Genomic DNA, 27877 nt, shown 5'->3' with positions numbered 1-27877 from the left:
TCGATAGTATTTAATTTACTTTCATGTTTCTTTTGTAATATCCAGCTTTCACTTGCATCAGCATGTTAATCGTAGATTTTTGGTGTTTTGTTTATCAGCTATCCCCAAATGCAACTTTCCATCATTTGAAAAGATACTTCATAGGTATTCAAATGTTGAATATGCCCTCTGTATTTTATTGTCTTTGCTATGTCCTCATTATAGATCTCGTATTTTTTATTAATCTATCTATGATTATTATATGTAGTAGGGAGAGCAGGCTGTCTATTTGTTCCATTGCTCTTTCTAGGATAAAATCTTCCGATCTTTCTCCCCTGATTTATATTTTTGCTCCAGTATTTTCATTTATTAATTTTATTACTATTTATTAAATAAATAGTGTTATATTAACGTCAAATATGTCATACGCGTATCATATGTTTAACTCAAATTGTGTTTGCCAAAAATGTCAGCGACGACGTTCTGTTGTTTTTACATTTTTTTATCAATTACTTTTCTATCTATTATGTCACATGCAGATTTCAAGTCTACGAATGCTAGTACTAGTTCCTCCCATATCTCAATTTTTCTTTCTATTTTCTTCGTTCTTCTATTTTTTTTTTCCAATTTCGGCTCTTAGTTTAATTCTCTATTTTCTTAGTATATCTATACTTTATATTCCACTTAAGCTAGATATATCGCTCTATTAGTCTCCCAATTGGTTTTGTCCCCTTTCTTATAAATTGGTAGAATTAGATTATTTTCCCAATTTTTTGGTATCGACATCATGCCATATATTATGAGAACTTCTTACTTTTTGTTCTAAATATACTTCTGCTCTATTTACAATACCAAGACATCATTTCCATTTGATATCTGTTATGTGAAGTCCAAATGAATTATGTTTATATTTTAGTAATTCTATCTGTATCTATTGTTACTTAACCAATTATTATCTGTGTCTAGTCTGATAGCTTTTTTTATTTCTTATTCTTAGCTTAAACCTTAACCTTTCGTTGATCTTCCATGATTCTCAGTTATCCATTCATTCTTCTTTATTATTTGAGGAGTAGCTTTTCTAATTTGATTTCCGATTTGGCTTTGTGTATAAATCCACGTTTCTTCATTTTAGACGTCTTGTAACATAGATCCTTCACCCTTAATCATTGAACAGAATTCCTACGAACTAAATAATTCTATAGTTTATACTTTATATCAGATGCCTATTATTGTTTGATCGACATTGAACTCAGTTGTTTCCAATTAAGTATTGTTATGCTCTGTATTTTCTCTCTGTTATGAGATTGTTCAGCATATTCTTATTTTGATTAATTAATTAATTATTTTAACTACTACTTATGGAAACAAAACCAAAATTAAATAAAACTTTCCAATAAAATTTATTCTCAGGGCTAATTTATTTTAATGTATTACCTTTAGTTTGAGGCTTCTAGTATCTCTAGTTGTTTACTTCATCCAGGACAAAAGAGGGAAAATAAATATACTCAATGTCATAGAAGTTCTATAAATATTATTTAATTATTCAATATACCATAAATATAAGATTTAAATGTATGCTAAAACTCAATTTTGTTGCAACTATTTCTTATCTAATAAATTAATCTTTAATTCTGCTATCTCCTTTTTTAACAAAATTTTCATTTAAATAATTCGGTAGACTGTTCTTACTATTATAAAAAAAAACAAAATTTAATTTTCACCTTTTGAATAGATTACTTATTTCTTCTTTGAATTTATGAATGACTAAATTATGCGATAGAACTGTTCAATAAAAAAATAAACAAATATGGTAGGTGATATAAAACAACTCTCTCCGTTTCACAAATAATCTGACTAACCTTTTTTTCTCTTCTTTACTTCTTCTCATGGATTGTGTAGTCCTCGATTCTCCCACACGTGCTCCTCGGATGCTGCGACGATCCTTCTCGTCCAAACTGCTTCACAAACAAACAACAGCACTCGCTCGAAATCTCTCCTCAGTTTTCTCTCTGCTCGATAACTTGTGCAAATTGATACAAACCGGCTACTTTTTCCAGACAGAAACAGGACTCTCTTCGGACACGAGGAGATTGAACTTCTCAACTCGATGAACGATTTCGTTTCAACACGATTTTACTTATACGGCCACCAACTTCACCACTTTACACAACTTTACTACTTTTCAAAAAACTGGACTGCTCTCTTCAGATCTTCATTACACAGTGAAACTTTTTTCCTCCTCAAACTCAGACCCAAGCACTCCATTCTCCCTCCATCCGTCTCTCTCGCCAATCACAAAACATACTCTCTACACATTACATCCCTACTTTCATTTCTTACGAACAAATTATTTTTGTATACAACTTTTCCGTTTTGTCAAATTTCAGGAGATACCAAAATTACTTTTGTGTTTCTACATGCTATAAAAACCCGATATTATAAAACTCAACAATTGTGTTTACCGTCTTTCCTTCTAAGAAGCATTTATAAACGTCCTATTGTTCACTTCAAAGAGAATAAATACATGTACTTTCTAATCCGACCGTTCATAGAATCATTGATACTGAACGATTTTCACTTTCCACGAAACACTGCTTATGATTAAACTAATACTATTTACAATTTTTGGCCATATACAGGGCGATGAAAATCTATGATCTCGTGGTCTTTGACATAAATTAATTTTCTAAATTTTTCCCATAAAAATTATATAACAGTATGTATAGTATATACGGAATGGGACGTTTCATCGCCGCCGTTTCGATGCCGCCGGTTCATCGCCAGTCCATTTCATTGCCGGCCGTTTCATCGCCAGTTAGTCAGTTGATCTTGTATTATGGGAGATGACACGACATTAAATTCAGTTCAAAACTTATGACAAATCAATAGATAAAAAATATTATATTAATTTACTGTTCTATTTATACTTCCCCTAAATTTGATACTAAATAATATTACATTTGTAGCGTTAAATTATATTTTATATTATAAAAGTTTAAAAGTCTATTAAAAGATTAAGTATGGCAACGGAAATGGTCATATCTCGCATTTCCTAGAATTCCTAATTAATACTAAAAATAAATAATAAATGTAACTGTCGAAAATTGGTCGAAAATTCGGAAGTATATCAGTTAGCGATTAACTGACTGGCGATTAACTGACTGGCGATGAACCGGCCGGCGATGAATCGGCCGGCGATGAACTGGCGGCATCGAAACGGCGGCGATGAAACGTCCTAGACCCTAGTATATACATATCTTTTTTTATTACTAGGTCTTTTAGTTGATTAATGAACTAGTCTTAATAGTGTGGTATATCGCGTATACAAAGTTCTCATCAGTGTGAAGCTCTGTGTGAGCAATATCGAGATCTTACAGTTCATTTTCTAATGCCAGGTGGAGAGAACACGGGACACGGAACATCCTATTACCCATCCCATAAAATTAACAACGAAACCATGATTCTACTATTGTATTCGTAGAACTAGATATATATATACATACAAATTAACACAAATAAACCACTTTCGACCATTTACAAGTTAGATACTAAAAAACTACAAGTCTAGCGTGCTTTACACCAATTTACATTGATACCAAAAGTTTCCCCCAACTTTTACCGTTTGCCGTTTAGTACTAGTTGCGAGAAAAGTTTAAATTTCGGTGCTACGACCACAAAATCAGACAATTAATCGTAAAAACATTAAAATAATAGAGTATGATACCGCGTTCATGCTTTTTCTCAAACACCACAACTCGATATAATGGATAGCGTGACGATACGACCCTTGAAAATATTTCAGGAAGGGTTCTTAGCATGCAGATATGAATAATTTGTTGTTTTGTTTAGTTTCGTAAAATATTTTTGCGGAAAATTTTTGCATGATCATAAATACGATAAAAGGGGATTATTAATAATAGTCGTTCGTGGATGGATTGACACAATGTCGACCTTTATGTCAAAATTTAAATTTATAGGATCAGAGGAAAGGACATCGCACACATCTTATGGAAAATATAATGTCACTTAAATTCAATAAAATTTATACGAATAGATTCGTTTTAAATTAACGGTCAATTCTTATCATTGCGCCAACTCTTAATTATGATTAATTACGGCGCAAATTGCAATTAAAGTTTATAGGTCTGGATCCCGCGTATGAAAAAAAAGTTGATTCATAGCAAGCTGAAAATTTGTTAATAGCTTAAGGGTGTCTAGTCGAATAAACTTTGATATATGAGAACACTGGAACAGGGGCAGTTTTAATTGTGGAACAGGTTAAAAATTTGGAACGGTCAGACCACGAAAACGGCACATTTATTTTGTCCGACAGAATAGACTTAAACTCTCCGAACAGAGGTTAAACTCTCATGCAAAAATCAGACTGCTATTTATCGCCAAATGGGCGTTTTAATGAGTGGAACATGTAGAATATTTCAAATGACAGGAATTATGACAGGTGATAAATAGCTGTCTGATTTTTGCATGAGAGTTTAATCTCTGTTCGGAGAGTTTAAGTCTATTCTGTCGGACAAAATAAATGTGCCGTTTTCTTGGTCTGACCGTTCCAAATTTTTAACCTGTTCCACAATTAAAACTGCCCCTGTTCCACTGTTCCCATATATCAAAGTTTATCCGATTAGATACCCTTAAGTTGTTAACAAATTTTCAGCTTGCTATTAATCAACTTTTTTTTCATACGCGGGATCCAGACCTATTATCGAAATCACATTTTTGGAGTCTATAAACGTGTCACGTTATAATCACTATTGCTCTGGGTGCTATTCAAAACAGCTTAAACCCCACTGGGCCTAAGCGGATTAGTGAAACTATTATAATAAGATGCTTAATAGCCCGAGAATATTTATGAAGTACCTATAATTTGGGTATTTTAAAAAATATTTTTTCTCTCTAACTTATGTACCTACCCATTTGATTTGATTGATTTATATCAATTTCTGCTCTTATTATTGAAAATTAAGAGTTGGCGCAATGATAAGAATTGACCGTTAAATTGAAACGAATATATTCATATAAATTTTATTGAATTTGAATGACATTATATTTTCCATAAGATGTGTGCGATGTCCTTTCAAATTTATAGATTTTTATTCGGCTACTGTCAACTTTTTTAATCGTTTATTTTTAAAATGAATTTAAATGTGTTTCCGCAATCGTATTTTTAAATTCTAAGAATCCCACGACAAACATACGAGGGGATCGACAAAAGTTCTATTGATTCCTCAGTATCTGCTCTTATTAGGTCAATGGATATATTGTCGATCTTACGGCTTTGCCATATTTTAGAAGCTTTAATGTGTTCCCAAATGGTTCCCTTGTAATTTCTACAATATCCACTTCTAGCTCTGTGAATTTTACTTCGTCTTCTATTACTTTTATGTGTTATTCCGTGTTTAGCATAAATTTCTTCACAGTAGTCCTTCCTTCTTTCTCATTTTTTATTCTTGTATATCCTTTACTTTTCATATAGTTATTTGTGCTTTACCTGTTAGATTTCGTATGATTATATATTGTGTTTTTAGGTTGTTTTCTTGCGCTGCTTTCTCTGATATATTTAGCATCTCATTTATATGTCTAATTTCTTTTAATCTTTTCTGACTTGTTTTTTTACTTCTGCTTTTTTGCCTTATATTTCCAATCCTTCCTTTTCTAGGATTTCTTCTTTGATTTTTTCCTTTCTTCTATCATTTGTGCACCTTTCTTGTGCTTATTATTAACTTAGTGCATTTTTCTTCTTCTTTAGGTGCCGTGTCTGTATTCAGACGTTGGTCGTCATCATGTTTACAATTTCTTGAAATCTCTCTCTATCGGCTTCTGCGCGAAATAATTCTTCTACTGTGCAGCCACACCATTGTCTAATATTACGCAGCCATGAAAGTTTCTTTCGACCAATCCATCTCTTTCCCTCCACTTTTCCTTGTAGTATAAGGCGAAGCAAATGGTATTTAGGTCCTCTAATTATATGGCCGAAGTATTCTGTTTTTCTTCTCTTTATGATGCTTATGAGCAGACGTTCTGAATTCAGCATTTGAAGAACATCTTCATTGGAAGTGTGCGAAACCCACGATATCTTTAGGATTCGTCGATAGCACCACAATTCGAATGCTTCTATTTTGTTTAGCATTGTGGTTTTTAACGTCCATGTCTCACAACCATACAATAGGATAGACCACACATAACATTTCAGCACCTTCTTTCGAATATTCATCGACAGGTTTCTGTTACATAAAACTGGTTTCCAGGTCATAAAAGCCTTCCGTGATATTTCGATCCTAGTTATTATATCTTCATCAGAGTCACAATTTACATTTAACCAGCTGCCAAGGTACTTCTAACTCCTCTCCATCAAGAGAAAGCTGACCCTGATCTATATTAATCTTTCCAACTGCCATCCACTTTGTCTTTGAAATGTTGATTTTAAGGCCTCTCCGATAACTTGCTTCACTGACTAGGTTTAGTAGTGTCTGAAGATCTTGTAAATTTAAGGCGCATAGCCTTACTCCCTCTTGTCTGTCATCCAAAGCCTCCCTAAAGATTTCTTCAGAGTACAGATTAAAAAGGGTGGGTGATAAAACACAACCTTGTCGTATTCCACGTTTTATCGGCAGTTTTTCAATACGACTGTCTCCAATTTGGATAGGGGCTACTTAATTGTAATATAAGTATTTCAGCAGTCTTATATCGTAGTGGTCAAGTCCTGCTGCCTGCAGGCAATCGAAAAGTGTATCATGTTGTACTCGGTCGAATGCCTTCTCGAAGTCGATGAAACAAACATAAACGTTCTTTCGGAATTCACAACTTTTTTCTAATAGAACGCGCATACAAAATAGTGCTTCTGTAGTTCCTAGACCATTTCTAAATCCAAATTGCTTATTACCCATTCTAGTTTCGCACAGAAGGAATACTCGGTTTTGTATAATACGTAAAAGTATCTTAAGTGTGTGACTCATCAAACTGATTAGTCTAAAATCGCTGCATTTGGTGGGCCTGATTTTCTTTGGTAATGTTATAAACAGTGACTCCAACCAATCATCTGGTATTTTTCCTTCGTTGTAAATTTTGTTAAAGAAAGTAGTCAAGTAGGTAATGTTTTCCTCATCTAAAAGTTTAAGCAGCTCAACAGAGATTTGATCTGGTCCAGGTGCTTTATTGTTTTTGTCTTGTTGTATTGCTTTTATGACTTCTGACTTCAGTATACTGGGACCTCTGTCTAACTGGTTGTCACAAGTAGTATTTGGAGTATTTTCTCGAGAAGCATCGTCAAAAAGGTCACTGATGTGTCTCTCCCATTCTTTGCACTGTTGTTCGTGATCACAAATTTTTCCGTCTGCGGTTTTAAGTACGTGAGCATTTTTCTGTTTTCTAAATCCGGAGGTATATTTAAGTTTCTTGTGGAGGTTGAAACTGTCATGCTTTTTTTGGAGGTCTTCTATTTCTTTACATGAATTCTCGGGCCAGGATTCTTTGGCCTGTTTAATTTTTCTTTTTAGGAGTTTGTTGATTTCACGGTATTTGATATTTCTATTTTTGTATTTTCGTCTATGTGCATTAAGTTCCCGTAATTTTTCTAACTAGCGCATTTATTGGGTTAAATTTGTCTGTCTATAGTTTCATGTCAACTAACATAGAGTAGGAAAAATTAAAGAATACCCATGAACGAACATATAAAACACGCTGTATTTTCCTGTCACCGTATCAGACAAAAAATTGGCCAGCGCAAGTACATGTAATAATTATTGTTACATGTACTTGCACTGGACAATTTTCTTTGTGACACGGTGACAGGAATATACAGCGTGTTTTATATGTTCGTTCATGGGTATTCTTTCATTTTTCCGACTGTACTTTATATTTCAACCATATTTTTCTTTATTTAGAAATATTGTGAGTCTGATTTCCCTTCTTGCATATAAGACCAATATGATCAATTTTCCAACACAAGAAATGCCTTGTCCTAGGTATTGATTAAAAATTTAAGCAAAGTTTTATTTTAAACGATGAGAAATACTTAGCGGAAACACTCGCACTTATCTACTTTATTCTCTCCCCGGTTTATACTATATACGCAAGAATACCCCTTTTATCACTTTATCGAGACAACTAAATTCAGAAGGAAATGCCACAATTTTTAAAATTCCACATCCGTTAGATACAAAAATAACTCGATGAACCGTTAGTCCCATACACTATACCGAATGAATCATTTCAATATACAATTTACTATATTTGCACATTTTTTAGAATGCCGTGAAGAGCTGCAAAGGTGCTACCAAAAATTTGAGTGATATGGCCAAAGAATTAGAAAATATTGGAAATGTTACCAGTGTGGGCGACCTTCCGCAGAAGATGGAAGAAGCCGAAGAAGCTAAGAACGAAGTTGAAGCAATGATTCTAAAGAGGGTATGTATTTTAATTACTATTAATAATATTTAATCTTCAATTAACGAAAAATAAAACAATGATCATCAAAATAACATTTTTCTATTATTCCCGTTTTTGTTAAACATGAAAAAATAACTTCCTTTTCCTACCTATTCTTCAAGATATCTTTTTTTCAGATCACTTTTGAAATATATTAAGTAAAACTTGCTATCGCACTTGTCTTTTCGTTTTCTATCTTTTTAATGCGATGTCCATTTTGAAGACATCAGATTGAAACCCAATTTTTTTCTCCATGCTTTTATGTGTTCATATTTTCAGTTTTTTCACCTAGTTCCTCCTTTCTCCCCATTTCTTTTAACATTCTTCGCTCCATTTCTTTTAACATCCTCAATTTTTCCCGTTTTTTAGATTGATAAGTTTGACACATTTTATCCTCATATATTCAATAAAAAGCTATTTTTAGGTCTATGGAGCCTAAAACCAATTGTTCAATTTCTCAGTTATCACACCAATCTTATAATTATGTTACATTATCTATCTATTATTACCTTAGATATTATCTATCTTAAAATCCATCTAAGACCAAACATAAAAGTAGTGTTTTTAATATCGGTTCTATGGATTTCAAAACTGTTTTTTATTATTTTTGCACAATATAATCTTTATTGAACTGGGCTAATCAAATTTATAGTCTTTTTCTATGTCTATGGATGATGATGAAGCCTGTCAGAAGGTTGGATAATGATGGATACTAACTATTAGTAGAGGATCCGATATAAGGTCAAACTCCACCGATCTGTTTAATGGATAAAAATTATTTGACATGTCATTTAGTATGTTAACAATGATAAAAAACAAGGGGTGTCCGCTATAATTTTATTCTGACTATAATTAATAGTTAAAAAATGAATTTTTTTATAAATAAAAAAAAAATGTTTGGCACGGGACAATTTTCAAGGCTCAAAAAGATAACTAAAAATATTATTTTTGTAATCAAGTACCTAAATTCAAGTTCAAACCTTCTTTTATCAGATCCCTATAAGAACTCTTGCTGTTTTATTCTAAAATATATTATTTTAATTGTTAATGAGGAAGGCATATTTTAGCAAGTCTTATCGTCACTTGGTCTTATTTTTCTTTATTACTAATTTACGGTGTCTGATATATGTATTATTATGTCACCAATAGACATAGTTTTACGTAAATACTTGTGATAAGAACCGCATACTCTGCATATCGATGATAGTTCCCTTCTTTCTATTTTTATTGATATCAGCATAAGTACTTCCAGTCTATAGTGGTTTGTTGACTTCTTGAATTAAGTAGCAGAGTAGCATGTGGGTTCTCAGAGCCCCAAATGCGGCAACATGTAAAATATAGCTTAGGATAATTTTTCTCGAAGGACCAGCATCCACTTATTGATGTTCAATTTCAATAATCCATTCAACAAATTCACTTCGCTGTGCATAGTTATTAGGCTTCGATTCTTTGTTAATTGAAGTTTGTAAACCTGGAAATGCAGACCTTATGCATTTATCCAATGAGTATACGCTGCTGTATCGAGCTTATTGAAATTTGCAATTTTTCCATGACGCCGAATTGATGTTCCTGGACATTCACCCAACACCCCCATGCACTGGTTAGACGTTGACATGAGAGCTTTTTTTTGGATGACCAGTATGCTTATCATCACTGATAATAATAATATAATAATAGAGTTTATTTGTTGCAACTAATACATAAAAAATAAACCCAGTTTCTCACTGAAGTTGTTAGTCAAATAGACTACAACTTGTGCGTGAGGGTTAAATTTTGATTAATAATATTAAATATCATTAATTTATCTTATAGATTAACAAAAAGGAATCAAATATAGTCTTTTTTGATCATCTGACTTCAATTTTGGGCTCCTCATCTCACCTAATTCAGTTACTGTAAAATTTTGTTTATGGGACCTCCGAAAATCTCTCATAATGTTCAAGAAAGTATTGCAAACAATTTCCGATGGGATTCTTCTGACGAACTTCGTTTTCTATGAGAATTATAATTATTTTTGAAGGTGTTTTATCCATTTTTACCACAATTTTCACAATTTCACAATTGATTGATCCAGTCTCCCTGAATTTTTCAATTAGGTACTATCTTCACAGTCGTCGAAGTTAATCAATATTCCGGCCAAATTTTATATACAATTTACGAACTTTCATTTTTTTTAAATGTTGTTCAAAAATGAAAGAGCAGTCTTATCTCGTGTACCGCTCGATTTTTACTAAACCTAAAATGTCAGCTGCCAAACTGTTTTTTTTTTGAGCCAATATTTTACTGCACAAATGGTGACAAACTCAAATCTTGCCTGAATTTTGGGATACATACCAATTATATTATAATATCCCGGTTTAACTATATTACGCCCAATCCAAGTCTCTAATGTTTAAACTATTTGTTTTTTAGAACGGATTACTTCAAGAAACATCCGAAGAATGGGAACAATGCGAGAAAAAGATAAAGGATGTTAAGAGCTGGATAGAAAAGACTAAGACAGCTTTAGACTCGCCACAAAACAAGAAGAAACCACTTAGGGACCAACACGGTATCAGAGAAAAAATGTTAGCCGACATCCATATTCAGAAAACCAAAATATCGCTGTCAGTAGAAAAATTACAGGTAAGTTTGTTTTCTATACAGTAAGCGCAACCCTACTATACTTCATCTAATTTACTAACCGTTGCACGTCATCCGCGTCATAGCCTGTGACGTCACATGATACCAACACGACATATTTAGGCGGTAGGTGTGTTCTTTTTTAGAATCACGTTGTCGAATACACTGCAATTACAGCCACTAGACATATTTTATTATATACGCGTGGAAATAATATTTGAAGATTTCTATTAATGTTAACCTAAAGAAATACACAATAATATGTTTCATTTAATTTGTATAAATGGATTATAAAGCGTCTTTATGAAGCACATTTACTCGAATCACACTGTAACTGTAATCGAACGAAGGTGACATTTTAGAATAAATTGGTAACATTTATTTGACAGTTGCGGTGATGACACTTCATATTTGTTTATATTCTTTACTATAAGTATCTGTTTTATTATATTTACTGTTTTTATTATTTACTTTACTATAAAACCATCCTTTACTATAAAAATATAAATTTCACCTAATTTTATCACGACTTGGAATAATCAAGGTATCTGACAACTTTTTTAGTTGTTATTGTAGACATATACAAAGAAACCTACCGGCTTCATGCCGAGAGAGTTCGGAGCCGTTTTTAATTATTAACAATGCAGTGAAAAAACGCTTGCACTGCAAATATTAAAAGATTATAACTTAATTCTCATTCTCTATTTCTCTCACATAAGTTTTTACTTATTTACATTGAATATTAATTTGTTTTGTTGTATAATCCACGTTTACAATAATTATGTGATCTATTTGATTTAAAATGGATTCAGGATTTTTTAATACTTTGGCAACTATGTCAACTTAGATCTCTGGCGTAAATAATGACGTGCAACGGTAAGTAAATTAGATGGACTGTAGATACATTGGAACATTGAGCTATTACAGTCCTAGACCCTTCACTTGTTGCAATGTTTATTGTTATGTCTAGTGACGTTTAGAACGTCAGAATATGTATAGAAACCTGAATATTAACATAGAAAGTTGACAAATAATAGATCAGCTGTATTAAATACAGCTGATCTAATGTTGACGTTTATATTTGTCATTTCGTTAAAGTTGTAAAAGTTTTAAAGTACATATTTATTATTCAGTCGTGTGATGGATGACCGAAGTTAACTTTAACGTTTGAGTTAAAGTTAAGGATAACTCTCAGGAATAACGATGCCCATAACTATTTAGGTAAAATTCGGTGTGATGTATTGGTCAGAGTTATGAGATAGTTATTTGATCAACGTTATTTTAGAAATAAGGTTTGAGGAGAAAAGGTTGAAGTAACAAAGATAACCTTATGTAGAAATAGTACAAGTTGGAGTGAGGGCGAGAGATAGTTCGGAACATACCACAGCATGGGTAGATGACCGTAAAAGTAAATCCCCATCGTCGGCCACCATCGATGACCGAATAGTGCCGAACAGCAAACAGCTGTTCGGGTTCGGTGACGTTTCAAACAGTAGATAGAAACAGGGTTGCCAGATTGGTGTATTTCCCACAATTTTGGGGTAATTTGAAAGCGTGGAAATTTTTGTAAGCAGAAATTGTAGTGGGATTTTTTGGGGGCGGAAAATTATGGAGGAATTTAAAAAGTCATGGTAAATTAAATTTGCGAATGTACATAGAACTGCGTATATTATACCGGTGATTATACTCCCATAAAATGAAGACCATAGGAACTATTAATTATTTCCAGGGCCCTCGTTGATAAGTAGTATAATTTTGGTGTATTGTTCTCTTCATTTGACTACCTACTAATTTATTAAAATGCAGCAAAAATTTAAATGTGGGGTATTGGAGCTTCAATTTGAGGGAATTTCAGTTTCTAAGTGGGGGATTTATAAAATATCATCTGACAACGATAGAAAGCTCAGTAGATACTTAAAATAAAATTTCAACTTATATCTCTCGATTTGATTTTTATATCATTTTTAAAATTGTGTTACCTTTCTATTCCTATTTATTAAATTCTTCGCTTCTAAATTCACTTGATTTCTGTCTAAAAACAAGTCAAAAGATGAACCTAAGCTTACATATTCTTACATAACTACAAAGTTATCTCATAACTTCAGGTTTAACGTCGCGTTATAAAGTGACAGTTGATATACCAGATATAACTCAAGAACTGTCAAGAAATAACGCAAGTAGTTAAGTATGATACATCACACCAATTCGAGGATTATAACATAACTACAGGATAACTTTACGTTAACGATAACTTCGGTCGTCCATCACACCGCTGATTGTAATATTCTTGGTGTTTTAATAAAGTTATTTTAAAGCAGAAATAGGTACTATTAATTAATGTATTTTTTGTATGGAAAAACAATTATTTTGAATAGGGCTTTTCATCGATTGTCATTTGTTTCGAGCTTCTGTCATATGTTGTATAATCTGTGTATAATATTAATATACACGGATTATACGACATATGACAGAAGCTCAAAATAACTGACAGTGAATGAAAATCCCTATAGTTTCTTGACAGCAACATGACAGTGATGAAAGTCACATCTGAAAACGGACGGGATTAGCCCATAAGCATAGCAATTAGGTACCTATCCATGTATCTAGTAGGGTGGCGCTTACTGTATTGGGACCGTGCAAGTTCGGCAAAGCGACACCAATTTCTACGCTCTGCAACTTTATTCGCACTTTTAATTATATTGGCCAATTATATTAGTCCTGGTTACTGGATAATTGTCCAGGCCATAGTCCAAAAAAATAATAAGAAGAAAAAATAAGATTCAGGTTATGTTATTAAAACGTAAACAATTGTATGTAGTAAATAAAATTAGTTATTAAAATGCAGTACTGCAAGCAAAATACAATTAATTAAATTTACCTTTATATATAATAATTGCATATCATATCAATATTGTGGAGCAACATATAATTTTTCTTCTTCAATGACAATAGATATGAAATGTACGTCAATTTGACAATTTCAATTGACAATATGAATTATTTAAGAAAGTTGCAATATTTCTCCGCTATTCGCGCACGATCGTTTCTCATTCCCTTCCAAGTACTTGCACACCGCGAATATTGATTAAAGGGTTTTTATTCGTTTGGAATATAGCAAGATGCTAGGGGTTGTTTTTATCAACAGTAATAATCGCATATTCTTCAAAAAGGAAGAAACGACTGAAATTACGAAATATCGAAGGACTTAACATCTGCGTCCTAACATTTAGTGTCCCCAAATTCACTGGACCACGAGAAACTAATGTATCAAGTTTAAAAGCTCTGGGACTTTCTTCTTTCTTCACGAGTTCTCACACAGACAAATAGACGGACAGACAACGATACAATTTAAAGATGTGGAAAAAATATCAAGTTACGTTACTAAACTAAATATAAACTATGAATAAAAGAGGAGCCTGGATTCCCCATGGTAGAAATTCGGATTTAGGACAACCTGTGACCCTAATTAGATGGAGAAAAGTCAAATATACGAAGAAGCAAAAGATGTAAAAATACAAAAGGTATAAAAAAGATCTTACCCTTCGGCAGGGGTCTTGAAGCACACCTAAACCGTTTTTTACATCTTGATACGTTGACTCTGCAGAAAGGAAACAAAATTGAAGAGATTTGCCTTTTAGGAGATACTTGAAGAGATTTAGATTGAGAGATTTTTAGGAGACTCTCGGTCGTATTAGAAGGGATGATTAACGCAAGGATTTATTCCAGATATAGAAATAATCAAACCCCAGGCAACCAAGTGACGTCATATAACGTTGAGGAAACGTCAGTTTTTGGTTGAAAATAACACGTGTTTGAACAGTACGTCAAATAGACGTCTTTTGTAGGTGATTTTAAATACGTAAGATTAATGACGTTAAAATTACGTTTAAAAAACGTTTTAACTTTAGACAGCCTAAGTCTGACGTCACAAAATTGGGAGGAGCTTGCTTGTTTGTATTGACTCAAAACAATTTCGTTTAGGTATAGGTAACGCTAAATGTTTATAAGAAATTTCTCATTTATTGTTTACGCGGTTTGTGTCTTATGTGATAAAATAATACTTTTCATTTATATATTTAGTTAAAGAAAGGTATAAATTAAGAGATTTTTATGCGTTTTTGCTCAGTGAGTTAGTTTAATGCAGTAATTCTTCTTGACAACTATCTGAGGTTATGTTAGTTTGTTTTTAATTAAGCGTTAAATGAAGATATTAAGACAGCGTTAAATTAAGATATTAAGTATGCTGGATAATTTGTTAATAAATTATTTATTAGTTTCATATTTTTTGTTTTTTTTTTTATATTTATGTTTCATATTTTTAGTTGTTTCAGATTTGACACAGTAAGTAGGTATATATATTGGATAGATGGAAGAAGGTATATATAACTAGTGAAAATTCTATAATGTGAGGGCTGGTACAATCAATGTTGCTTCTAGCCTAGCGCACAAGCGATCTTAAACAAGTGGTAGCACTTATACCTTCGACACATGGGACGTAGGCCTATAGGTTTCATGTTATGTATCTATTATACTATTTTGAAACATCTGAACGAGGTCACTTTTTGAAAGTATTAAAGACGTGATTTTACCGACGTGAAAAAAACGTAGATACGATTACGTTTTAAAATCGTCACAATTATGACGTCAAATCGATGAGACAAATACACGTGATTTTCAACGTCAGTACTACGTCATAGAAACACGTCAATTGGTCATTTTTATGACGTGTTATCTACGTTATAAAAACGTCGTTTGGTTGCCTTGGATACAATAAAAAAAAAATTAACAAAACAAGGGGAAATATTGAACTTTTTGTCTTATTTTGAATACCTGGATCTACATTGTTTTAATCATATTTTAACCTTTTAGGTTCATTTCCGTTCCGGTATAGAGAGTGACTCCAAGGTCACCGAATCGGCCGAAGACTTACTCATCGAACTCGATCAGCTCGCCCAGGTCATAAAAACTCAAAGCACAGAACTAGAAACCGCCATTGCCCAAGTAGACAACTACCAACAAGAAGTCCAACAGCTCCGTCAACAGATCGTCCAAGTTGAACAACAGCTCAGAACGACAATGGCGCCAAATTATCTTCCCCATGACAGAGACCAAGCGCTCCGCGACCAACAGGTAAGCCCAGTGTGTTGTTTGTTTTCTTTTGACATTAACTCAAAAATAACTACTGTGTAGAATAGATGGGAGTGGCATGAACTGTTGTGACGTTGTTTTAAAGGTCCCAGTTCAGGAAAGTGACTAAAATTTCAGATGTTAGAGCGACTAGAGCGCTATCTGGTGGCAGAAATACGAATTTTATTCGAAAGTACGGAAAATATTTGAAAGAAGCTTTGCTTCGTAGATTATGGTCATCAAACAATGATTTAGGAACAGATCAACTTTGTGTCTTCTATTTTTATAGCTTTTTAGTGCAAATTCTTGGTTTTTAATGTGTTTTAGATGTCCAAAGATCATGAAGACATGAAACATAATAATTCTGAAGGTAATCGAATAATTTTTTCTAGCTTTATAGATTGCTTCTAAGTTATAATTTTATAAGTTAGATGAATACTATTATATTGTTATCTGCTTTATCTTAGAATAAATTTTTGAACACATTTGTGCAAATCTTCACGATTTTTCAGCCTCATATTTCTAGATGACGTTATTAAACATTCAGAACAGTAATTCCCAATTATAGAACTAGCTTGAAGAATTATATAGATACTTATTCCTTCAAGCTTCAACCAATAAGGTGGGAAATGAATTCGTCTAGTGAGTATCAGCTCAAATTGATCATTCTACATGGTTTCGTAAGTTATTTTTCTTTTTTTAAACACCTAATCATGTTTTTTTTAAAAGAAGGAACTTCGTATTATCGAAAATAAAAAAATTGATGGTTTTATTACATAAATATTTTTTTTCATCTGTGATGAACCGTTTTCAGGTATTACAGTAGACTCCCTCTATAACGAGAACTGAAATGGCGGACTAATTACCTCGTTATAAGCGGATCTCGTTATATCTGACAACAATAATATAGAAATGCTTTGATGCCTCCTACGTAGCTTATTAGGTGTCGATGGTCGACCTGAACAGTGAACAATGAGACTTCGCCATAAATTTTAAATTTCCTAAAATATTGAATATCGGTCGATAAACAGGAAGAAGTTTATTACAGGCCGCAGAGTTTATTACAACACTGGCCTCGATAATAGTACAGATGTTGGGCATTTCTATATACAGGCAGTTGGGATATTTCTTTATAGCCATTGTTGCGCTAAAAACAAGTAAAAAACATAGTATTCTTCGATTTCATTTTTCCTCGTTATAACCAAATATGCCTCGTTATAGAGGGTTATAGTTCAATAGGAATTTCATGAGACACCTAATGTATCTCGTTATATGCGAAACCTCGTAATATCCGTGTTCGTTATAGAGAGAATCCACTGTAGTATCAAAATACAGTGGACTCTCCCTATACCTAACGAACACGGATATTACGAGGTATCGCATATAACGAGATACATTAGGTGTCCCATGAAATTCCTATTGAACTATAACCCTCTTTAACGAGACATATTTGGTTATAACGAGGAAAAATGAAATCGAGGAATATGTTTTTTACCTGTTTTTAGCGCAGTAATGGCTATAAATAAATATCCCAACTGCCTGTATATAGAAATGCCCAACATCTGTGCTATTATCGAGGCCAGTGTTGTAATAAACTCTGCCGCCTGTAATAAACGGCTTCCTCTTTTTCGACCGATATTCAATATTTTAGGAAATTTACAATTTATGGCGAAGTCTCATTGTTCACTGTTCAGATCGATCATCGACACCTAATAAACTACGTAAGAGGCATCAAAGCTTTTCATTATTATTGTTGTTTGATATAACGAGATCCGCTTATAACGAGGTAATTAGTCCGCCATTTCAGTTCTCGTTATAGAGGGAGTCTACGGTATCTCTAAAAATGTTTATTGAAAATTGAAAAAAAATCATTGATTAATAATAATTAATTTCGATCAAAAGCAAGAAAAACATTGTATATTTATTTTAAAGCTGATTTTTCGAGTGTTTTTTGATAAAATTTTGTATTCTTTGCCATTTATAGCGTAATAGTCGTGTTAATTTTAGCGATTGATGTTAGTTACATGTATGTAAAACATAAACGTATTAATTTCTTTACATGTTAGTAATTGTGAAATTGTTAACAAATACGAAGACATTTTTTGTTGGAAGAGATACATAACTAGAAATTCTCTATACAAGAATTAGTTCAGTTTGTGGTAGGTTTTTTCCGATTTTCCGTAGCATTGCTTTAGGTATTTCAGCCGTGATGTTCTTCTTCTACCAAGACCGCGTCTTTTCCTGAATCCTGAATGATCAGATGCAAAAGTTACTGTCACCCTAAATAGCATGCGTGTATGAATACCATACCAGTATTGCAAGTTCTTCAACCATGAAGTCTTTGCTCGCCCTACTTACTTACTTTCCGTGTCCGGAACACCAACAACTTTAAATTCTATATTTCCAATGGTTGGCCACATAGATGGCCCTGTCATTTGCTAAAATTAAGTCTTCTGTGCAGGTCTCTCTCGTCTCTGTGCATGTCTCTCTCGTCTCTGTGCATGATAGTAGATGCCGGCTGGTCTGAACCGCGCCACAGTCGCAGGTATCATCCTCCTGGTATTCTCTTTTTTTCAGGTTACTAGCACAACGTGAAACGCCGGTTCTTAGTCTGTTTAGCGCTTTCCAAGTCGGATACGGTAAATTATGTCCAGCAGACATTTCCTCTGAGGGAGGAAAATGTGTTGCGGTAGCTGACGCTTGCCATAGGTGTATTCGGCGCGTCTCTGGCCGCTTCGGGGGTGGATCTTGATGTTTTCAGGAAGCTTTTCCGGGATCTTAGTCTGCTTGGCTGAGTTTGGTGGTGATATAAAGGGTGTCTTCCGTCTATCTCCTGCTTTTTTCTCGCCCTGAAGGACTGCGTTTGCCTGCTATTTTCCCTTGCATAATATTTTGTAGCAACCTATATTTGGGACCTCTCATTACATGTCGAGTTTTCTCTTCTTGATGCTTTTCATAACCTCAGCGAAGTAGACGGATGCCGAATGCCAATTTTAGGTGTCTCTTGCATAATACCTTGGATATCCTTCTAAAAATGGCTCTGGCCTGCTCAATTCTGGATCTAGTTTTACCGTGAGTCCCTGCTCTACAATTTAACTGATATTCAAGGTAAACAATTTGATTATATGACTATATGAACCGTCTATACATGTAAATAGTGCCAAACTAGCTCAAGTTTGGCACTATTTGCAATTATGCGAACATCTCTGTCGTCCAAGCCAATGTCTCTTAAACCTTCTATCAAGATAGAGTGCTTAACACCATCAAATGCATTTTAGAAGTCAATAAAACAATAGTACATATCCACATCTATATCTAGATATATCGCGACATCGTTGAGCAATTACGTTCATCCCAAAAAATGCATATCTCGTTCCAAACCCATATATTGATCGGACTTTGATAATTGAATCATCATCTACTAGAAAAAGCACGTCTAAATGATGTATTAGGTCTGGATATTTCTTAACTTGTACTTCTTCTTCTTCTTGTTGTGGTGCTGTGTCCATTAGTGGAGGTTAGCGACTACACTGGCAAATCTGTCTCTGTCCAATGCGGCTCTAAACAAAGATGTTGAATCAAGGCCGGTCCAGTCTCTGATATTTCTAAGCCATGAAATCTGGCGCCTGCCTGTACCCTGTTTTCCTTCAATCTTTCCCTGGATGATCAGTTGCGCGAGGCGGTATTAGTAAATAATAATAAAGTACGAGTGAATTGTACTATACTACAATCACAATAAAGATCCACTAGAAAACAGATGAATTACCTAGCGAGCTGGTAAAGTTGGTCAACGAGAAAAACCTGGACATAATACAGTAAAACCTGTGTTAACGGCCACCTGTCAAAACCAGCCACCTGAACTAGCCGGCCAGTTTCAAGGTTCCCCAAACCAAAATTTGTAGACTACAAAACCTGTTATTAACGGCCACCTTTTTATATCGGCCAATAGTACTGTCAGTTTTAGTGACCGTTATTGACAGGTTTTACTGTAGTAGAACTGTTCCACGCTATCTATACTACGGGAATCGTCCCTAGCGAAATGTTGACATCAGCATTTGTGTGTTTGCCAAAGAAAGTGAATGCCAAAGAATGCAGTGACTACCGAACCATAAGCTTAATGTCACATACCTTGAAAATTCTGCTGAAAATTATCCACGCCAGAATACACTCTAAACTGGAGCTGGATATTAGTGACACTCAATATGGGTTCCGCGATGGTATGGGTACCAGAGAGGCATTATTCTCTTTCAACGTGCTGACACAGAGATGTTTGGATGTTAACCGTCCTCTTTACGTCTGTTTTATAGACTACAATAAAGCGTTTGATAAAGTAAAACATGATCGACTCATGGAAATTCTGAAAACTAAAAACCTAGATGAAAGAGATTTAAGACTAATAACACACCTCTATTAGAATCAGCGAGCAATAGTAAGAATTGGAAAAGAAACATCTGAAGAAATGGAAATAAAGAAAGGAGTCAGGCAAGGCTGCATACTATCACCTCTATTATTTAACCCTTACTCTGAGGAGGTAATGCGAGAAACTCTGGAAGATGAAACAGTCGAAATAAGAGTAAATGGAGCCTTATAACAACATCAGATATGCAGATGATACAGTAATAGTAGCCGATAATTTACAATACCTGCAAAGACTCATGAGTAAAATAGTAAGGTGTAGTAGGGAGTTTGACTTCGAAAAAGCATTTGATAGTGTGGAACACTGGGCAGTAAAGAATTCCCTACAAAACAGCAGAATAAACTACAGATATACCGACTTAATTACAAATATATATAATAAGGCAACAACAACTATTAAGCTAATGAAACAAATGGAGCCTATTAAAATAAACCGAGGAGTAACACAAGGAGATACCATCTCGCCCAAGCTATTCAACCAAGTGCTAGAAGATGTCTTCAAACAACTGCACTGGGATGGCTTGGGTGTAAACATAAACGGGCAATATCTGAATCACTTACGATATGTTGATGATATTGTATTAATAGCAGAAAGAAGTGAAGAATTACAAAGAATGATGGAAGAACTAGATAGAGAATCGACAAAGATAGGACTGAAGATAAATTACAGTAAAACAAAAACCATGACCAATCAACAAGAAGAACTATTAATTACAGTGGCACAAACAAGAATAGAACCAGTAAAAGAGTATATATATCTAGGACAAATCACTAGCTTAAATAAAGAAAATCAGACCGAAGAAATAAAGAGAAGAATAAGATTGGCCTGGGCATCATTCGGAAAACTGTCTTCTAAAGAACAGAAAATACCCGCAATACCTAAAAACAAGAGTCTTCAATCAATGTATACTCCCTGTTTTAATATATGGCTCTCAGACATGGACGTTTACAAAAGAGAATATGGAAAAAATAGCAAAGACAGAAAGAGCCATGGAAAGACAAATGCTGAGCATTAAACTATCAGACAGGAAAAGAAACGAATGGATCCGTAACAAAATAAAAGTGACAGATGTCTCTACCCAAGTAGCAAATCTTAAATGGAAGTTCGCCGGACACACCCTACGGCAGAACGATGAAAGATGGACTAAGATTATTATACATTGGAGACCGTGGAACCACAAACGAAAAAGGGAAGGCCACAGATCCGATGGTCAGATGACCTGAAGAAACACACTGGGTCAAAATGGATGCAAATTGCCCAAGATAGAGAGGCATGGAAGAAGGAAGAGGAGGCCTATATCCAAGGATGGATGTTTAGGGCTGATTAGATAGATAGATAGTAGGGAGTACGGACTCTCTCTCAATATCAAAAAGTCGAAGTTTATGAAAAGTAGTAAAAACAACCATAATAATAACGAAATCTTGATAGTAGAGGGCCAGCGGATTGAAAGAGTAAAAAAGTACACTTACCTAGGAACACTTATAACAGAAAATAATAACTAAACTGCAGAAATAAAAGTCAAAATCGAAAAAGCATGTTCTAATTTTATGAAAATGAAAAAGGTCCTATGTAGCAAAGATTTAACATTAGCTCTTAAAGTACGCCTAACAAAATGTTACGTATACAGTGTACTATACTATGGAGTGGAATCATGGACGTTAAATGTAGAAACAATGAGACGACTTAAAACCTTTGAAATGTGGACCTATAGAAGAATTATGAGGGTTTCTTGGGTAAGTAGAATTACGAACAACGAAGTACTGAGAAAAATAGGTAAAGAGAAGGAAGTTGAACTTACAATTAAAGAAAGAAAGCTACAGTATCTCGGACATGTGATGCGGGGCGAGAAATATGGCATCCTGCGATTCATAATGCAAGGAAAGATAGATGGCAGAAGAAGCATCGGAAGAAGACGAATTTCATGGCTGAAGAACCTGAGAGAATGGTTTGGATGCAGCTCAAAACAACTATTTAGAGCTACTGCCTCAAAAATTAAAATATATATGATGATTGAAGTAGAAGAAGAAGAAGAAGAAATAAACAAAGACATGTTGAATGTTACGAGGACCACTCCCAAATCATAATTTACAATGTATATACATTGTAAATTCCAAATCATGATCTACAAAGTTTATACATTGTAAATCATGATTCGACAGTGCTCCTCGTAACACTCAACTTGTCTTGGATTGTTTATTTCTAGTGCATCTTTATTGTGATTTTAGTTTAGAAACTTAAAAAAACAGTCTTGTACATCGTATCAGCTATTAGTTCTTAATGTGTGTTTTTCTGTCTTTATGGTATACAAAAGTTGAATCCAAAAGTACTTTCCGAATTTACCACATACGTTGTTTGTACCACATCACAAAACTGAGCTTTTTCCTGTACAGGATGGATACAAAAAGGTAAGAAGTCACGTACAAACGACCTAAGTCATCAATACATTTTGTATAGTACTCTAGACCATCAATATGTGTACATGCTAACATCATCCATTTAGATCAGTAGAAACGAAAACACCGAACTTGTTGTTGATTTAATATACCATCATTGCACCATGGTGTCGGTAAATTAGTAAATCTGAACAAAACGTACGGACTACCAGTGGCGTGTCCAAAAAAGGACCAATAAAAAATTAATATTGATACGCCACTGAAAAATTACCAGTGGCGTGTCTAAAAAGGGGTCAATAAAAAATATTTAATATTGATACGCCACTGAAAAGAATTGATTCAGATCATGCCACGACCATCATTTGCCAAAGCGCACTGCAGCCATAGTGAAGCGAAATTTAGTAAAACACAAGAAAACACACGACTTATATTAATAATCATTTTATCGAAATGTACTTTTTAATCTATATTTTAGGAATATTCACGAATATTTTTGTTGGGACATTTTAAAGTAAAAGTTATTATTATATTATATTATATAAAAATGCTTTAGATGTGAACGCAGACAACATTTATGATTTATTTTTTTATGTGAATCAAACAAAGGAGTGTAAATCAATCCATTATAAATTATTCAATATTCAGTATGTATTTCATGTTGTAGTGTACATTCTTTTTGACGTTGTTTTTTCATGTTTTTATGTTCTTTTTGTGTAGAATTTTGTACAGAACACTCATTATCTGTAATTATTTGTAAAAATATTGTTTATCTGTCGGGATTAAATATTTTACCGATTATATTTAACCTTAATTTAACAATATGATTTAGAGGAAACTCTGATTCAAGTTAAATATCGTAAAGTATGATTTGTACTTACGCGAATATACAGGACCCAAATAATTAATTAAATTATAACGTAACTACAAAAAAATAGACATGCACAGAATCACAATAAAACTGATTAAAAAAAGAAGAAAGAAGAGAAATAAATTGTGTAATGCTTCAATAACAATGTTTTCCGTTCACTTCGTCACTTCAAAAACGGCATTTTTAAAAATATTTTTTTTGAAAACAGCCCTTTTAAAATTCTTGTTTTAAAAACGACCTTTTTAAAATGTTTTTTGAAAACGGTCTTTTTTAAAACACGTTTTTGAAAACGATCTTTTTAAAATACGTGATTTGAAGTAGGTAGTTTAAAAATAGTCGTTCTGAAAGTATGTTACTTCAAAAGCAAACGCATCTTTTTTAAAACTCACGTTTTTGATAAAAAAATAACAAAGTAATTTGTTTTGAAAATGGTTGATTGCAATCATATTTTGGAAACGGGCGTTATTATAGGAATTTTGAAATAATTCAAGAAGTTCTTAAAAGAAACGTTTCAAAAATGACGTTTTTCAAAGATGTTTGAAAAATCATCTTTTCAAAACGTTTTTAAAAGGCGACGTTTTAAAAACTGCGTGTTAAAAGACTTATTTTGAAAACGTCTTTCTAATTTTGAGACTACCTTTTTAACATTCGTTTTCTTTTAAACGGCATTTTTTAAGCACGTTTTTTGAACGTTCTTTTTAAAATACGTTACGAGTATTTTCAAAATAATCGTTTTTAAAGTACGTTACGTTTCGGCTTTTTTCAACATACCTTTTTGAAACCTAGGTAGGTTTTTAAAGGAATTTCTTTTTAAAATGGTTGTAATATTTTGAAAACGGATGCGAATAAAGTACGATTTATAAAATATTTCAAGACGATGTGTTTTACAAGACGCATTTTTAAAACTTCCTTTAAAAACTTTGAAAACGGCCTTTTTAAAATAGTGTTTTTAAACGGTCTATTTGAAGTACGTTGTTTGAAAACGGCCTTTTTAAAAAATGCTGTAAAAACAGCAGTTTTTAGTTTTAATTTACTTCAAGAACGACGTTTTAAAATAAGTATTTTGAAAACAACTTCCAATATGACAACTGAAGCATTAGATAAAAAGATCTTGATAGATATGGTTTATTTCCAACAAAATTGTTATTATAAATTGTTAATATTGTTAATATAAATGAGATACCAAAAAAATCATTAAAAGAATATTAAGTAAAACTATTATACAGAAAAATTAATAGAAATGAAAAGAATTAAAGTGAACGGGACGGTTACGAAATATAAAATATAACCAATAGCATACATTGTTCAACTGAGAACAGTCGAGGAAATATTGATATAAATTCTCTAAATAAATAGCTCCAAAATACAGTTTTCTTGATAAAACTAATATTCTTTCAAAAGTTATCATTATTTTCTAGGTATTTATACTTTTATATGGTGTACAAACTTTGTGTTCAGTCTCCGTGTATAAACTTTTACTTTAAAATGTCCACAAACTTAATTTCCAAGGAATTTTCAAATTGAAAAAAAATTATCAAAAAATGAAATTCTGGAAACATTTTGATGAAAATTTAAAAATGCGTAGAGGAGGTGGCCTAAACCGCTCATCAAGGTGTTTCCATTCCCCCCTCCTTCCGGCGGCAGCGGGGATTGTGTTTGTTTTGGTTATCGGGCTCTCTATTATTTTGTGGCATAGACAATCAACTTTACACTCACCAATTTTAATTTCTTGACGTATTACATTAGTCCTTAAAAGAATATGTAGTTATTTAACCTATATTTGCAAATTTTAAGGTTATGTGAGGTTATGTTTGCAATAAAACATAGGACAGTCTGAGTCTATGCGTCGCGATCACAAGGCTTTGTTGGTCTTTGTATTTACAAGATATATATTAAATATAAATACAAACACTGACCAAGCGTTGTGTTCTAGAGGCATAAACTGTTTTACATGTATCTAAGATACAAAAATCTTTCTTGAAGAAGTTACTTTGTGCTTTTAGACGAGCGGAAAAGGCAGAAGATATTAGTTATTAAATTGTTTTAGTTTATACGGCTGTCAGAGTAGGCGACATCTTTGTAAGCGGTCGCACTGAAGTGCGAAAAAAGCGTATACGCCTGATGATATGCAATACCCTTGAAATAACGATGAATACAAAGACTGACAGACTTTCTAAGCGTTGTGCCTCTGTTGCATAGGCTGCCTTACATATATCTATAAACTACAGAAAGCTTTCCTGGAAGAGTTATTTGGCACATTTTTACTAGCGCAAAGAACAAACAAGAAATATTTCAAAAATGAATAACCATTTTCAATCTCTTACTCTCTTACTCTCTTACTCAATCAATTACTCTGTGTGGAGTATGAAGGGAACCAGTCTTGTTGGAACTTTACCGTGCTGAGCAGATGTGACGTGAATTGTAAATTGTAGAATTCCCTCATCTTCCTTAGTCTCAGCATCCGTATGGCTTGCAAATTGTAGAAGCCTCGGAGGTGTAACCAGAGAAGGTTCCCATTGTTTTCATTCTGGTGGGATATGTTGTATGCCATTAGAGTGAAAACTTAGTCTTTTAAGAAATATTTCGTTTATATGATCAGAGTAGATGACACCTTTATAAGCTACCATTTATGTGAAAAAATGTTCACATTCCTCTTGTCGGTCAATTAATCTGAGATTGTAGATACTGCGCATATCTGAGGAGAGCTGGTAAATGAAAATAACGATTATATAATCTTTAAAGGACTGATTTTTGTTTAAAAAACGTTTCAAAAAGGGGTTATTCTAATCGAAGCCCTAAATTGTCTACGCCACGCCTTTTGGTTTACTATTTGCTTCATTTACTGCTTTTATGCTTTGACCATTCTCACCACATATGCTTGTAGTTGCCATATTTTGCTTGAGTTTCACCACATTTTTACCACTTGGTTTTTGTGTTCACTATCTTCATCACCTACACACCACGTTCGGGTAGAACCTAGAGAAAAGTTGAAGAAGACAAAACAGGTATTTTGTATTAGAATAATTTAAGATCAAACACTTTATTTAGCCAAAATAGTTTAAATGATAAACAATTATCTGAGAACAATATATTTTTGGTATTTATTTAATGAATATTAGAGAATTTGTGCGAGATATTACCTAGAACAGGGTAAAAAACTTCTATCCAGTGTTATCTATTGTATTTAATGGGAATTCACCAAAAATTTTTATTGGAAATAAGTTATATTTTGATTTAAAAATACATTTAATATACACAAAATAAAGGACTTACAATTAATTTATTCTACCTAGGACAACCAGTTTCGCATACTACAATTTGCTCAGGTCAATCCTCAGGTCTCTGAGAAGATACCTAATTGCTCAAATTAAAAAATTGCCAATGTTAATGTACTGTAAGCTACAATAATATAAATTATACCGATATTATAAGTGCGCAGTTTTTAAGTTACACCATTTTAAGATTTGATGAATGTTACTTACATGCCGATACAATGAATGTTGTTATGTTTATGTGGGGAACATAATTAAAGACACCTACATAACAAATATGATTGAACAAAAATGGAAGAACAATTTGTATTTGTAAATTTATTCAAAATTATAAATTTAAAGATGTAGAACGAAATATCTGTACAGAAAACAAACAAATAAAAAAGAAAGATAATAAAATGTTAAGAGTTTTATTTTATACACGATAGAAGTTGCATTATCTCACTTTCTTGGTTTATATTTCGCACTAATTTTTTATATATCTTCGATAGCTACTAGAGAAAAATGTTTTGATATATTTTTAAAAATTTCTGACTTTTTGGGTGTTTTTATTTAAGCAGGTAAGTTCATTGTGAAAACCACCATAAAGTCTTTGTTTTTATTGCTAAAAGAAACGCTAAAGTAAAAATATTAATAAAAAATTAAACTTTTTTAATGTTTCTTAAATTACTGCAATGTTTTATTGCAGATGTTAGTTACATGCTGTCAGCAACTCATCAGTACAGTCAGTAGTTTTAATTTGAAGGTAGAGTGTAGA

At 33.1% G+C, this 27877-nt stretch overlaps 1 protein-coding gene across 12 annotated transcripts in view; it reads left to right on the top strand.

Annotated features, from left to right (window-relative positions):
- Positions 1-27877, top strand: part of LOC114330686 (muscle-specific protein 300 kDa) — a 603413-nt gene that overhangs the window by 441290 nt on the left and 134246 nt on the right. For all 12 annotated transcript variants that reach the window (XM_050652274.1, XM_050652275.1, XM_050652272.1 and 9 more), the window contains 3 exons: positions 8242-8400; positions 10834-11046; positions 15913-16173. In XM_050652274.1, the coding sequence (XP_050508231.1) occupies positions 8242-8400; positions 10834-11046; positions 15913-16173 (633 nt within the window). The remainder of the gene's footprint in view (positions 1-8241; positions 8401-10833; positions 11047-15912; positions 16174-27877) is intronic.

Source organism: Diabrotica virgifera, chromosome 5 (genome assembly GCF_917563875.1).
Source record: "Diabrotica virgifera virgifera chromosome 5, PGI_DIABVI_V3a".
Taxonomy (NCBI): Eukaryota; Metazoa; Arthropoda; class Insecta; order Coleoptera; family Chrysomelidae; genus Diabrotica; species Diabrotica virgifera.
This window is presented reverse-complemented; position numbering and strand designations above follow the sequence as displayed.